This window comes from Leopardus geoffroyi, chromosome D3 (assembly GCF_018350155.1).
Source record: "Leopardus geoffroyi isolate Oge1 chromosome D3, O.geoffroyi_Oge1_pat1.0, whole genome shotgun sequence".
NCBI lineage: Eukaryota > Metazoa > Chordata > Mammalia > Carnivora > Felidae > Leopardus > Leopardus geoffroyi.
Window position 1 is genome coordinate 7,151,834 of NC_059339.1, and position 16,170 is coordinate 7,168,003.

General features: G+C 38.5%; 1 protein-coding gene across 3 annotated transcripts in view; it reads right to left on the reverse strand.

Moving 5' to 3' along the window:
* KNTC1 (kinetochore associated 1) overlaps window positions 1-16,170 on the reverse strand; it is a 75,914-nt gene that overhangs the window by 59,645 nt on the left and 99 nt on the right. Inside the window, exons 1-13 of one of the 3 annotated variants that reach the window (XM_045458592.1) lie at window positions 15,798-15,921; window positions 14,149-14,319; window positions 9,327-9,447; window positions 7,472-7,587; window positions 7,041-7,119; window positions 6,371-6,448; window positions 4,823-4,857; window positions 3,683-3,793; window positions 2,814-2,907; window positions 2,159-2,211; window positions 1,837-1,952; window positions 1,212-1,263; window positions 170-268 (exon numbers count right to left, since the gene is read on the reverse strand). In XM_045458592.1, coding sequence (XP_045314548.1) covers window positions 170-268; window positions 1,212-1,263; window positions 1,837-1,952; window positions 2,159-2,211; window positions 2,814-2,907; window positions 3,683-3,793; window positions 4,823-4,857; window positions 6,371-6,448; window positions 7,041-7,119; window positions 7,472-7,587; window positions 9,327-9,447; window positions 14,149-14,277 — 1,083 coding nt within the window. In that variant the 5' untranslated portion in view covers window positions 14,278-14,319; window positions 15,798-15,921. Of the gene's footprint in view, window positions 1-169; window positions 269-1,211; window positions 1,264-1,836; window positions 1,953-2,158; window positions 2,212-2,813; window positions 2,908-3,682; window positions 3,794-4,822; window positions 4,858-6,370; window positions 6,449-7,040; window positions 7,120-7,471; window positions 7,588-9,326; window positions 9,448-14,148; window positions 14,320-15,797; window positions 15,922-16,170 lie in introns of those variants that run through there. The other 2 variants (XM_045458590.1, XM_045458591.1) reach the window with 2 other exon arrangements.

A 16,170-nucleotide genomic window follows, 5' to 3' on the forward strand; every position in this document is an offset into this window, starting at 1 on the left:
GCTTAGTTTGTTTTAAGTTTTTATTTATTTAAGTATCTCTACACCCAGTGTGGAGCTCAAACTTACGACCCGAAGATCAAGGGTCGAATGCTCTTCTCAGTCAGGCAGGCACCCCTTAGCTTATTCTTAATTTTTTTTATTATAAAGTATAAAATACACATCAACTTACTGTGCTAATTCCTGACTGGACCAGAGATGAAACGCTAGATACTTCCAAAGAATACAGTATTTCCATCATAGGTAATGAATAAACCACAAGATTTTTCATCTAAGAAAAAGAGAAGAGCAATTAATTTAGTAGGTCATATAAACCTACAAGGATAAGATAGCACTTTATATCAAGTGGCTAGATTAAAACACTTAGTACAAAACTAAATGCAAAAACAATTTTATAACGAAGACCATTGCTGTATTATTTAAATGTTACATATAAAATTATGCTCTATTCCACCTTTCAAATCTGTTGAATAAAAAACTGTACATCTGGTGTTCATTCTACAATTTGTATTTAGGATGCATGTAATTCCTCAGTACCAGAACTGTATGAGTCACTCTAATGAACATTTTCTTGTGGATATATATTTTTAAAGTTTATTTATTTTTGAGGAAGAGTGAGCAGGGGAGTGGGAGAGAGAGGGAGAGAGAGAATCCCAAGCAGGCTCCACACCATCAGTGCAGAGCCCGACATGGGGCTCAAACTCACGAACTGTGAGATCATGACCTGAGCCGAAATCAAGAGTTGGACACTTAACTGACTGAGCCACCAAAGCACCCCCTTGTAGATATTTTTAATCCTGCAATGCTCCATTTAAAATAGGGAGCTGAGGGGTGCCTGGATGGCTCAGTCAGTTCAGCATCCAACTTCGGCTCAGGTCATGATCTCAGGGTTCCTGAGTTCGAGCCCCGTGTTGGGCTTTGTGCTCACGCTCAGAGTCTAGAGCCTGGAGCCTGCTTCGGATTCTGTGTGTGTGTGTCTCTCTCTGTTCCTCCCCTGCTCACACACTCTCTCTCTCTCTCTCAAAAATAAATAAAGATTAAAAAATATTTTTTTTATTGGGGAGCTGAGACATATCCATTTTTTTATGAGGAAAAAAGAACTCTGCAGGATTATTTCTGATTTGTCAAGTGGGCACTACTTAACTACTTTCATATTAGTTAATGCTATTTCTAACACATAATATGGACAAATGTGAAATAAAATCTTCCAATACCTTATCAGCAGTAATTGTCAGAGCTACTAATTTGAGATTTGTAATCCCTTGCCTAAGAGAGAAAAGAAGGTTTAAGTGAATAAAATAAGTTTTGCCAATTGCTACATAGAAGCTAAGTCAAGGGGTATTCTTAAAGGTTAAAATTGATTCCCACAAAGACACTGAACCTGGTTTCTTCACGTTTATAGCCCAGATTAACACTCTTTCTAACACAACCACTTGGAGGTTTGAACTACCTATTTGTTCTCAATGAATCTGGCCAGCAATGGAATGATCCTTACCCTGTCAGTCTGTCCAGAGTTAGTTAGAATGTAATACATAATCAACGATCAAGAAGCCTGATTCTAGGGGCGCCTGGGTGGTGCAGTCGGTTAAGCGTCCGACTTCAGCCAGGTCACGATCTCGCGGTCCGTGAGTTCGAGTCCCGCCGTCAGGCTCTGGGCTGATGGCTCAGAGCCTGGAGCCTGTTTCCGATTCTGTGTCTCCCTCTCTCTCTGCCCCTCCCCCGTTCATGCTCTGTCTCTCTCTGTCCCAAAAATAAATAAACATTGAAAAAATTTAAAAAAAAAAAAAAAAAGAAGCCTGATTCTAAAAGAAAGGAAACACTACTAGCATCATAATGTACCACGTGACTGATGAAGGAGACTCTGCTTCTGTGGTAAGAAGAAACTCTTCAATGTGAAGAGAGGGCCAGTTCCATATGGGAGTCAGAGTGTAAATATCCCACAAGCTCAGCACATTCTGCAAAAGGAGACATTTCACGGATACATCTTCTTAATGATATTTCAGGATCTTACATTGTAGGATCTTTTTGATTTATGTACTGAAATAAAGCATAGCACACCAGATAGTAATCCACCCCACTTAAAGTCCTCATCTTTGTTAAGTATGACAAATATCACATAATACCAACTGAAAACATTGAAGGAGAAATATCAGAAACATACATCAGTATCAAGAACAAAAAGTAGATTGTCTATCAACTGGAACTTCTTTGCACCTACAAAAGAGAAAGCAAGGTGTGTAAGAACTACATTTCTGTATTACAGATAGCCACATTTAAATAATAAACTATCATGTTTATGGAAAGGCAGACCTACTACAACTAAAGTTTGCGTTCTCACATTCGCCTCTTTATATATATATATACATATATGTCTACATGTATACATATATATTTTTTAACTTTATTTTGAGAGAGATGGAAATAGCATGAGTGGGGGAGGGGCAGAGAAAGAGGGAGAGTAAGAATCCCAAGCAGGCTCTGGGCTTCCAGCCCAGAACCTGACGCCAGGCTTGAAGTCATGAAACCACGGGATCATGACCTGAGCTGAAACTCGGAGTGAGATGCTTAACTGACTGAGCCACCCAGGTGCTCCTGCCTCTATGTATTTTTAGATGACCACTAAAATGTAAAATCTCCTAAAACGAAGAGTAAAAACTGCAACATGTCAAGCATACATGGACAATTATCTAACTAACCTGGCGTGTTTCAAAGAGCAGTAAGGTAAAATGGCCTGTTTGCCAGACTCAGGATGATACTGACCTGAAAATTAAAACTTGCTAGTGTTGACCCCAAGTAGTTTCATGAACTTATTTTACCTTTAATAATCTCTGCATCAAGAACATTCTTAACTGTCATTCCTTTCTTGGAAGAGTCTGGTTCCCATTTTGAGAATGCACAATTACCAGTTCCCTACAGAGGTAAAATAGCACATCAATTGCGAATTTCGTTCCTAGATCTGAATTCTCCTCAAAGCAGAAACACCCAAGTTGTACACATTACATATTTCAGAATATACTTATGTACTCAAGCCCAACTAGCTTTTTATCTTCCAGTTCCCCTTTTAGATTGCCTTCAACAGAACAGGATGGCAAGAACAGCAAAGTTTGCTGTTCACTGTTATCACGTGAATATTTAATAAGGAGTGGGCATATTCAGGCAACTCACTCCAAAGACATGGGGTAAACTTCAAGACCTCCTCCAGTAGTATGAGATATAGTTTCTGATTAAGTATTTTCATTAAAGTAACCACAACTTTTTTTTTAAATTTATAAATATTAAATCATTTGAAACCCTAATGAAATATTGAACCAGATACACAGAATAGACAAATGTGCCTGCTTGTTAATACGAAATACAAATTTGGTAGGTAAAAACGTTGTAAATGCTATAATTATGTTGAATTTTTGCCTACTTCTTGAATATAATTAGATTTTTGTTGTTGTTTTTATCTAGACTCATAATTGAAAGAAATGCTAAATTTCAGGAAGAAACTAGTGAAAATAAAGACGCAATATTTTCCAACAGAGAAACTTAGGTATACTTACTGAGTTAATTTTATGACCTTAATTTTATAATTTCCCTGCTTCTGTTAATATATTACAAATTAATTTGTAATTTAACCAAAACCATGTTAATGAAGAAACACTTCTGAAGCAAAAAACTAAAATTTTATAGAAAGAATTACCCCAATTATCACAGGAATTTCACTGGCTAAATCTCCAGCCACAAGATTGAGACAACCAAGAGTATGGTGATTTTCAGTAGAAATAAAACTGGACTTGATTTGTCCTTGTAACTGCAAAATTAAACAAAAATAAGAACGTTATATATATGCTCCACCGTCGAAATTCCTTGGAAAGATAAAAATGAATTAAATCCATCTGTTATAAATGCATTTTTACTTTTTTTGTTTATTTTCTAAGTTTATTTATTTTGAAAGATGGAATGAGAGACAGTGCAAGCAGGGAAGGGGCAGAGAGAGACAAAGAGAATCTCAATCAAGCTCTGCACTGTCAGCGCAGAGCATGACACAGGGCTCGAACCCAGCTGAAATCAAGAGTCAGATACCCAACCAACTGAGCCACCCAGGAGCTCCTGTTTTTTTTAAATAGATATCTTTTTTTTTTGAAAGGCTTTATTTTTATTTTTTTATTTTGAGAGAGAGAGAGAGAGAGAGAGAGCGCACACAAGTTGGGGGTGCAGAGAGAGAGGGAGAGGGAGATTCTTAAGCAGGCTCCATGCTTAGCATGGAGCCCAACACAGGGATCTTATGACCTTGGGAATACCTGAGCCGAAATCAAGAGCTGGATGCTTAACTGACTGAGCTACCCAGTGGGCCCAAGATATTTTTTTAAGATTTTATTAAAAAAATTTTTTTTAAACGTTTATATTTTTGAGAGACAGAGAGCGAGTGGAAGAGGAGCAGAAAGAGAAGGAGACACAGAATCCAAAGCAGACTCCAGGCTCTGAGCTGTCAGCACAGAGCCTGATACGGGGCTTGAACCCACAAACCGCAAGATCATGACCTGAGCTGAAGTCGGACACTTAACCAACTGAGCCACTCTGGCACCCCTAAGATTTTATTAAGTAATCTCTATACCCAACATGGGGCTTGAACTCACAACCCCGAGACCAAGAGTTGCATATTCCATCAAAGGAGCCAGCCAGGTGCTCCTATAAATGCATTTTAAAATGGAAATGTTATTAAAATGTTATATCACACTAATTCCTAAAACGTTAGCCACTAGACAATATCCAGAAATGCTCTCCCCAAACTTATATTAAATATAAGAATCAACAAGACAATGTGGTTTTGTTTTCTTACCTTTTTTGCTGTGTTGAAGTCTACATTCTCAATTGCTGTATGAAAGGAGAAAGCAGACTAAATTTATAGTATTAACCTATGAAATACACACAAGTCACCCTTGTGTGTTAAGTCAAAATTACATACAATCTAGTGAGAAGAACACAGGTCAAAAACTAATAAAGAAATGTTGACTTTTCAGTTTTGCCCTTGACCACTGATATCAACTGTGACAATATGTCATAGTCAGGACACCAGCCAGGCTGCCTTTTTGTCCCTGGAATGCTTCTCCATACCTTCCCTTATCATGTTTCTCCCTCCTAAGAGGGTCTTCTTCCTGCTCCAACTCTTCTATCCAAGCTCTGAAGTCCTACCTGTAAAGTCTTCATCACTTTGCACACCATTTTGGTAGAGCTCTTTTACTTGTCTGGCTTCTTCATCACACTATGAAGAACTATGTCTTGTAGTATCCCCAGGACCTTGTATGTTCTTGGAACACAGATTATTTAAGGAACTTGCTGAACACATGCTCTGAACTAATTCCTTAACCTTTCCCAGCTCACAGGAATGTATGATCCATCCATTCACTTAGCACATACTATGAATTATTGTCTATTATTGTTAACATGTTTATATAGTCACTTCAGTTTCCAGGTTCATTCTTTCCATCAAAGAGCATTTATTATTATGCTAGTGTGTGTCTTGTCTCCCCAGCTAAGCTATAAACCCCTTAAAGGCTATAAACAAAGTACATTTCCTCAGATTCTGTTGCAGCCCTCATAATGGAGAAACATAATATGAATACTTAAAAAAAAGTATATGCAGTATCATAGAATCTAATGAAACTAAAATAATATTCTCTTTTTTTTAATGTTTATTTATTTTTGAGAGAGAGAGCAGGGGAGGGGCAGAGAGAGGGAGACAGAAGATCCAAAGCAGGCTCCACACTGACAGCAGAGAGCCCAATCTGGGGCTCAAACTCACAAACTGTGAGATCAGGACCTGTGCTGAAGTCAGACACTTAACCGACTGAGCCACCCAGGCACCCTCTCTCTTTTTTATTTTTTATTTTATTTTATTTTTTTTTTAATTTTTTTTTTTCAACGTTTATTTATTTTGGGGACAGAGAGAGACAGAGCATGAACGAGGGAGGGAGACACAGAATCGGAAACAGGCTCCAGGCTCTGAGCCATCAGCCCAGAGCCTGACGCGGGGCTCAAACTCACGGACCGCGAGATCGTGACCTGGCTGAAGCCGGACGCTTAACCGACTGCGCCACCCAGGCACCCCACCCTCTCTCTTTTTTAAAAAAATATTTATTTATTTTGTGAGAGAGAGACAGGGGAGAGAGGCAGAGAGAGAATCCTTAGCACGGAGCCTGATACAGGCCTTGAACTCATGAACTGTGAGATCATGACCTGAACTGAAATCAAGAGTTGGACGCTTAACCGATGGAGCCATCCAGGTGCCCCCTAAAATAATATTCTTAAAGAAAATATTTAAAATTTTACCCCAAAACTAATAAGAAATATTGCTGCAAATCAATAATAAGAAAAATCCATTACTTACCTTGTTGAATTTTTGCAAGCTGAAGGTTTGTAATACAAAAAAATCCATTGTTTGTAAGCAGCAGCATATGATAGGTACCTATTGAAGGAAAATCAAACCAGTTTCTCTAAAAGGTGTGTGGATATGAAATTTAAGCCAGTGTTTGGACGTAGCTTAAAAATATGTCAATTTGCTCATTTAAATTCTAATCATCAAATAATATACTAATGATACAGATAAAGCTTATTTACAAAGAACTGTTATTTGCAAAAACAATGTTAACTTCCTTGAAACTTTATAAATCAAAGTGCATTTGCCAAAAAAAAAGAAAAAAGAATCTTAGATATATTGAAATAAATTAAGTATAGTTAACATTTGTTGAAATAAAAATATGATAAATATGCTAAAACCTACAAAAACATTTTAAAAGAATATAATTCTCCTTGGTAATCTATAGAATTCTCAAAATGGTAAAAATGAGTTTAGAATATTATATTTAGGAGAACATTTAAACCTCTGAAAAGGACTAAAATAAAAAACTTATTTCTTACAATAATATTACTTGAATCACTAGAAAATTTAACATTGTATACAAAGCATAAAAATAGAGTCATGTAATTTATTAACTATAAAGTTGATTTTTTGATTGGATATTAGTCAGAGAGCATTAAAAAATATTCAAAAAACTTACCTTCACTTGAACCGTCTTTTTCAATAACAAGATTCCGGTAAGTACGCTGATTTTCATCATTAGCTTTCTGAATAAAAGCCTAATTGCAAATTCATTTCAAATGATAAGATTAAACTCAGAAAACACAATTAAGGGTTATATTCTCTAAAGCCCAGGGTTATCAATTATTATTAGCAATAATTCTGCCTATGTTCCAAACATTTTAATTTTGAAGTGGAAAACTATTTTGGACAAGCGTACTATCTTCAAATCTTAATTTTTAAATTTTGCATTTACTTCATGTTTCTGAGGTATGGTTCTTAAAATTTCATGTAAAGAACATTATTTTTTCCATTTAAAGCACAAATTAAGCAACGGTTTATTAGTTTTCGTTGTCTAAGAGATAATTTCAAATTTAGGTAACAAAAAGAAAAACGTTAACAGGGTCTTACATTAGTGAGTAATGTTTGCTTCGATGTTACGTGAATAAGATGTAAGTTGCCGCTTCTCTCCCCAACCAAAAGAAACTTTCCTTCTTGACATAGGCCAACTACATCCACTTCGGTATCTGAAAATTTCAAATCAAAGTTACAAGCTTCCCACAACTCTTTCTGCCCACAGGTCCTGTCCTCTTGCTTTAATAAAACCATCTTTTTGCACTAAAAAACAAAAAGTTATAAGCTTCCTTCAAAAACGTTTATTTTCAATCAATACAAGAAATTTGCAAATTTTGTCATTAAAAGCCAACTATACAAGTTTCTCTTAAATACTTCCAAAAGGTGGTGATTAAAAAAGAATGTGGGGGGGGAGGGGTTGAGGGTGAGGAGGCAGTGAAAATGGGGCACGGGCATTGAGGAGGGCACTTGCTGGGATGAGCACTGGGTATTCTATGTAAGAGATGAATCACAGGAATCTATTACTGAAGACAAGACTACACTGTATACACTGTAAACACTGTATCTGTATGTAAGCTAACTTGACAATAAATTATTTAAACAAGAATAAAATAAAATAAAATAAAATAAAATAAAATAAAATAAAATAAAATAAAATAAAATAATGTGGGGCACCTGGGTGGCTCAGTTGGTTAAGTGTTTGACTTCGGCTCAGGTCATGATCTCACAGTTTGTGAGTCTGAGCCCTGCATTGGGCTCCGCACTGGCAGTGCAGAGCTTGCTTGGGATTCTCTGTCTCCTCTCTCTTTCTCTGCTCCTCCCCTGCTTGTACATTCTCACTTTCTCAGATAAATAAACTAAAAAAATTTTTTAAAGAGAATGTTACTCTTGTATTCAGTGAACAAAGATTTACTGAGCACTTACTGCACGCTAAGCAATGGCCTAGGTCTTTTGCATGTATCTAAGAATAGTAACAAAAGAGTCCCACCTTCATGGAGCTCAAATCCCAAGGCAGAAATACATGGTAAACAATTAGAGCATAATAAATTACATGATATGTAAGAAGGTGGTAAATTTTCTGGCAAAAAGAAAAAGTAGAGCAGGAAAAGATACTTTGGAAGAGACATGCATGTTGCAGCACTGACTGGAGCCCTCAGGATAGCCCTTGCGGATAAGATGAGACATAAACACTTTCTACAAGTGTATTACATGTTAACACAGCCCACTACTCCATGATGAAACTGTCAATCTTGTGGATCATTCAGGGTAGATACATTAAGATTCCACAAAATAGGGAGTTCCTTGCCTCCATACTGCGATCAGGATTGGCTTCTCACATGCATACCTCCTGACTTTTTCTGTTGTCTAAGTTCTTAAACAAACACTTCAACAACCACCACTCACAATTTCAGAAAAAGCATTCACAATGTTTTCACCTATATTTCAGCACACTCACTGACTTGTCCCTTATTCTTACGTCCACATTTGCATATACTTGAAGTCCTTCAACTCAACGAAGAATTTATAAGTAATTTAAAAACTTTTTACACGGCTATATATATTCTAAAACTATTCAAATACCTGTTTTGATATTGAAATTATGTACAAGATTCAGGAATGTGAACACAAATGAGCTCAACTGGTTTCTACAGTAATTCTAATTTTAAAAACCGGGCAAGTAAAGTCAATTTTTGTTTCACGTGTACCCTTTAGATTTACTGAGGAAGGGGCTAATCTCAGGATCCCTTGCATCTAGTACTCTTTGTACAAAAAGGCATTCAAGATTAATTTCTTGAAATAGTCCAATTTCAAGTCTTAGAAATAATGAAGTAAAGAAAAGGCAATGCAGTAGAAATTGGCAGAAAGCTATATCTGACTTCCCATTTATTTTATTTCATTACATTAGACTTACCAAATATAAGATGCAGTTGAAGCAATCTACAAACACTGTCAAGCAGGATCACTGATTGATCCACTACAATAATAAATCCGTTACTTAGGCTACATGCTTGTATCTTTGGATTTAACGAGGCCTGTGGGAGGGAAAAGCATGACTAAAATAAAATGTTTTTATACAGTTTAACAATGCTTACCAAGAGTATCATCATAGTCCCAAGCACCTACATTTAAAATTTGAAAAGACTTTTTTTCTTTTTTTTAGTCCATATATCTAATTAGTCAAGCTTTTCTTTCTATGGTATATCAATCCATTCAGAGTCCAAAATAGGGAAACAGTCCAAGATTGCTAAGAAAGGGCAAGGGATTCTCATGAGCAAGTCTTTGTTTCCTAAGGATGGATCTTATGCCTGAAGGAGTCAGCAGGCATGAAAATAAACAAACAAGCCATGACTGGCACAAGGTCTCAGTGTCTGGGATATGACGGCTCGAAGGATGCAAACAGGAGGGCTCACACCCCCACAGACAACAATAAAGAGAGCAGAATCAGTCAGATTAAAGCCCCGAGGAAATGCAACTCTGGTATGGCCACGCCAGAAAACTGGATCCTTGTGCAAAATGTTCTGAGTTTTAAATATTGACAGCCAAGTCAACATTTTAAAAATGACTATGCAAGCCAAATAGGAGTCTCCGGTCTTCAGCTTCTGGTACTTGGAGCTCTGCACACAAACGTTTCTGGAAGCAGTTGGACAGCTCAGTGGTTGACAGTGCTCAATCACTTGCTGAGTAATCTTGGGCAAATGCCTCCACTGACCCCTCTGTACTCTCCTGTACCTACAACACTGGCCTGTATGAGCATTAAATGACTGAATTTGCTCAGAAGATAGCCCTGCATATATAACATCCGCTCTATCAGTGTTAACTGTTTTTAATCTTCCCTGGCTGGGTTTTAATCCAATCAGTTCATTTTGGGCCTGTTTCAACAGTCACCTTTTCCAGGTGAAATTCTTGAAAATGCCACCACATTCTGACGCTTCTTAATACTTTTAACTTGCTTCTTCTGATAGCAAGAAGTTACCCCAAAGCACTGCAAAGAAGGAACCGTGCAATACCTTCCTGGGACGTACCCATACAATTCTCTCTGCTTGGATAGCTCTTCTTCCTCCTCTTCTTTTTTTTAGGACTTTATTTTTTAAGAGTAGTTTTAGGTTCACAGGGCAATTGAGGGAAGGTACAGAGAATTCCCAAAAATCCCCAGCCTCCACATATGCACAGCTTCCTCCATTATCAGCATCTCCCACCATTTGGTACATTAGTTACAACTGAAAAACCTGTATTGACACATCATCACCCAGAGTCCATAGTTTATATTATAATCCACTCTTCCTATTGTACATTCTGTGGGTCAAAACAAACGTGTAATGACATATATCCACCATTATTATACTATACATTTTCAGTGCCTTAAATATCCTGTGCTGTGCCTGTTCATCCCTCCTCCCCTCAACCTCTAACCCCTGATAACTACTGATCTTATCACTGTGTCCATAGTTTTACCTTTTCCAAAATGTCGTATCACTGGAATCACACAGTATGTCACTTTGGTTGACTTCTTTCACTTAGTAATAGATACTTAAGTTTCCTCCTTTCTGTGGCTTTATAGCTCATTTCTTTTAGTGCTGAATAAGAATTCATTGTCTGGATGTACCAGTTTATCCACTTACCTACTGAAGGATATCTTGGTTGATTCCAAGTTTTGCCAATTTTAAATAATGCTGCTATAAACATCCATGTGCAGGTTTTGTATAGATACTAGTTTCAACTCCTTTGGGTAAATACCATGGGGTCCAACTGCTGGATTGTATGGTATGAGAATAATTTCGTTTCGTAAGAAACTGCCCCAAAGTTTTCCAAAGTGGGCTGTACCATTTTGCATTTCCACCAGCATGGAATGAGAGTTCCTGGTGTTCCACATCCTTGTCAGCATTGGGTGTTGTCAGTGTTGTTGATACTGGCCATTCTGATGGGTGTGCAGTGATATCCCACGATTGCTTTGTTTTTTCAAGGTTTATGTATTTTTTGAGAGAGTGAAAGAGAGAGAGCTTGTGCCATGAGTGGGGAAGGGGCACAGTGAGAGGGAAACACAGAATCTGAAGCAGGCTCCAGGCTCTGAGCTGTTAGCGCAGAGCCTGACATGGGGCCGGAACTCACAAACTGTGAAATCATGACCTGAGCTGAAGTCGGATGTTCAACCAACTGAGCCACCCAGGCGCCCTATGACATCACATCTAACAAAGCTTTGCCTGATCCAAGGTCACAAAGATTATTTTGGATTGTTTTTAATTTCAAATTCTTCTTGTTTATTGCTGGTATATAGGAAAGCAGCTGACTTTTGCATATTAACCTTATATCCTGCGAGCCTGCTATAACTGATTTTTATTTTGTTCATTTATTTTTTAATGTTTATTTTTGAGAGAGAGAGAGAGAGAGAGAGAGAGAGAGAGAGAGCACGTGCATGCACAGGGAAGGGGCAGAGAGAGAGGGAGACACAGAATCTGAAGCAGGCTCCAGGCTCTGAGCTGTCAGCACAGAGCCTGACACAGGGCTGGAACCCACAAACCCACGAACCGTGATATCATCACCTGAGCTGAAGTTGGATGCTTAACTAACCGACTGAGCCACCCAGGCACCCCTATAATTGCTTTTTAGTTTCAGGAGTTTTTTCAGATTTTCTACATAGACAATCAAGTCATGTGTAAACAAAGACAGCTTTCTTTCTTTCTTCCTGTATGCCTCTTCTTTCTCTTTCTTGTCTTATTGAATTAGCTGACATTTCTAGTATGATGTTGGAAAGTAGTGAGAGGAATATCTTGCCTTGGTCTGATCTTACTGGGTAAGTTTCTAGTTTCTTACCACTAAGTATGATGTTAGCTGTAAGTTTTTTATAGATATTCTTTATCAAAGAATAGTTTGTTGATGTGAAGCATTACACCGATTTTTCCAGCTTTACTGAAATACAATTTTTTTTTTTTTTTAATTTTTTTTTAATGTTTATTTATTTTTGAGACAGAGAGAGACAGAGCATGAACGGGGGAGGGTCAGAGAGAGGGAGACACAGAATCCGAAACAGGCTCCAGGCTCCGAACTGTCAGCACAGAGCCCGACGCGGGGCTCGAACCCACGGACCGCGAGATCATGACCTGAGCCAAAGTCGGCCGCTTAACCGACTGAGCCACCCAGGCGCCCCCCTGAGATACAATTTATATCTAACATTGTGTAAGGTTAAGGTGTACAATGTGATGATTTAATATAGATACATATTACAAAATGATTACCAAAATAAGGTGGTAATTACTACAACCATCACCTAAACATTAATTGATTTTTGAATGTCTAAGCAACCTTGCATACCTGGGATAAATCCTATTTGGTCACAGTATATAACTTTTTTTTATATATTGTTGAATTCAATTTAGTAATATTTTGTTGAGGATTTTTGCATTTCTATTCAAGAGAAATATTGCAGGGGCGCCTGGGTGGTGCAGTCGGTTAAGCGACCGACTTCAGCTCAGGTCAGATCTCGCGATCCGTGAGTTCGAGCCCCGCGTCAGGCTCTGGGCTGATGGCTCGGAGCCTGGAGCCTGTTTCCGATTCTGTGTCTCCCTCTCTCTCTGCCCCTCCCCCGTTCATGCTCTGTCTCTCTCTGTCCCAAAAATAAATAAACGTTGAAAAAAAAAATTAAAAAAAAAAAAAAAAAAAAAGAGAAATATTGCAGTTTTCTTTTCTTATAATATCTTTGCCTAGTTTGGATATTAGGGTAATGCTGGACTTACAGAATGAGTTAGGAAGTATTTCCACTGTTTATGAGTAAGGTCCCCAGAAAGAGGTCCTGCCTTTCAAGCCCTAAAAAATGCAACTCTTCTTTCTAATAATTTGTCTCTTCTTCATTTCATTTAAACCTTCTTTCTTAGAGAATGAAATATTACATTGACTAAGGAAAGTGGAGGGAACTTGGGCTATAACACTCTGAGAAAAAAATCAGATGTACTTTCTCTACAAAAAAAGACCCTCTGTTTACAAAAATAATACTTTATCAGAAGCAAGTTACTGAAAAGGAGAATCTGAGTTTTTCTATAGGATTCAAACAATAAGGTTTCAAGCCTGGGCTGAGAATGGTAGCATTATTATTAAAAGAGGAAAGGGGCGCCTGGGTGGTTCAGTGGGTTACACGCCTGACTTCGGCTCAGGTCATGATCTCGTGGTTCATGGGTTTGAACCCTGCCATCAAGTTATACAGTGTCAGTGCGCAGCCTGGTTGCGCTTCTCTCTCCCTCTCTCTTTCCCCCTCCCTCACTTGCATGCGCACACTCGTTCTCTCTGTCTCAAAAATAAAAATAAACTTAAAATTTTTTAAATAAATAAATGAAGAAAATGAAACGTAGAAAGAAATGCATGAAAAGGATAAATGTAACCTCAGCAGTGTGCTTAACTCATGGGTGGAGTATGGGAGAGCATGGGAAAAGGAAGAGACCTCAGGGGCTTCAACTCTACTGGTAATGTTTTATTTCCTGAGCTGGTGGTAGGTGCTTTTTATATCACTTTATATACATTCTGTATGTCCAAACGTCAAGAAGAGCTATGAAATGTTCAGTTTTGAAAATAGTGAACTTAAAACAATAGTGGGAGAATTCAGATGGAAATTTCCAGTAATGTGAGACCGAAACTTGATTCCTCGAGAAAGTGCTGTCAGCATTTACAGAACATTTACCATGTGGCTGCTAGGCTTACTAAATATTCAGCAAAAACGTTTTGAGTGAAAACAGCATCATAATCATTACCTTTTCAGAGGAGATCTTCGCTAGCAAATCAACTTGATATAAAGCGGTTCCATGTTCTTTTCTTGAGCCAACACTTAGGTACCCGCTTCCTGTATCATCACTTGTCAGCAACTCAATATCATTCCACATGTTTCTGAGATTGTCTTCCTGAGTCAGGAACCACTACTTTCCCTGTGACAGTATGTAAAATAAGAGAACAAATTATATTGTTGCATAGAACATAGTTCCTTGGAAAACAAAAAGTTTTAACAAAAAGGACATACAGATATATGTGTCCCTATAAATATAGATGCATATGTATATATACATATACATATATATATAAATCCAATGAAAACTCCTCTTTGTGTTATTTCTGCAGTCACTAGATACTTTGGACCAATAAGATAAATGGAACTACAGCTATGATTATCATTAGAGAACAATGTATTGGTTTAGGAACATAAATCTGATCTCAGCAATGTATCCTAGAGCTTCTAGTATTTTGTGTGCCTAGCTCGAAATTATAACAAGTTTTCATTTGAAATAAACCTTTAAGCAGGATAGCAATGAACAGTGGAAGCTCTGAAGTCAGACTATCTGGGATATCCAAGGATGGTTAAGGTTCCAGCTGAACTTTAAAAAAAAGTCTGTTATAATGTTTCCAGTAACGTACAGTAAATGAAAATAAGAAGGGAAAAATTGGATTAGGTTTCTGACTGCACCAAAGAGTATTCATATCACCCCGGGACAGTCGCTTGAACATCTCATCAGCAAAGACTATATAACTCATTGTATGTATGGCGTGCGGGATTAAATACAAAGATGGAAAACAATCCCTGGATCGATCGCTGGTGGGGAACAACCACCAAATAATTACAACTGTTTGGATAAGTGCTAGCAGAAATATGTTTTAAAATTTACAGAATGTACAGCACAGGGAAGGAATGATTTCTGACTTGGTGCTCCTTCATATTTACGACACTCGTCCTGGATTTTGTTCCTCAATTCTCTGTAACAGGGACATAGTTGTACCTACCCACAAAGGTTGTAAGAGGAGTTTTAAATATTCACAGAACAAGGCTTGGTTCGCGGCAAGCACTCAGTCTTATGTGTTAGGTGACTTATTATTTTCATTGGTGGAAACAGGGAAGATTTAGGCTACGGTCACAGGACGTTTCTAAACACGGGAAACAGTTCTTACCGACAGTGTAAGGCCAAGAGCAAGAAGCCAATTATGCAAAGCTCGGAGAGAAAAGTGACGCAGGCCGAATGCACAGGCTCAGAGCCTGGAACGAGTCTGGGGCAGGTGCTAGGCCACAGCAAAAATGAAACAGTGCAGGAGCTAACGAATCCTCGACTTCAAGATTGGATGTTTATGCTCGGTGCCGCAGGGTAAAAGATACTAAGCAGACGAGTGACTAGATTCGAGTAACGATTTAAGGTCACTCCGGGTGGAGAACCGATTAGCAAATTAAACGAAATGAAAGTGTCAATTAGGCCCCCATGCATAAGTGCTCCCAGCTGGGCAACAGACCAGCAAGAACCGGCTTCAAATTCTCTCCGCCAGCGCCTTGAGGGAAAAACGCCCCGAGGTGAGATGAGGCCGCTATTCCTTCGACGTGAACCCACCCCCAGGTCTTTACAGCAGCGCGTTTCCCCCTCCTCACCTGCAACTGCAGAAACTAAAGAAGAGCACTCAAATTTACCGCCCCGCTTCCTTCCCCCGACAACTGTCCCTAATCTCTTCAGGTTCTAGCCCTCAGGTTTAAATTGGCGGGAGAACACAAACCCAACCCCTTTTACGGCGGCCGGAGGAGGCCAAGACTGCTTTAGAATCGAAATAGGAAGTCGCCCCACCCTAAATTCCACCCGTTTCGATTTCCAGGCTGCGCGTTCTAAGGGTACCTTCTTGGAGCCGCCCTCCTCCTGGTCTTACACGCCCCCTTCAAAAGAACAACCAATCACCTCTTCCAAACACGTTGCTATAGAGACTCTTATCACCACCCATTTTTTTTTTTCCCAGCAAGCTGTGCGACGCAC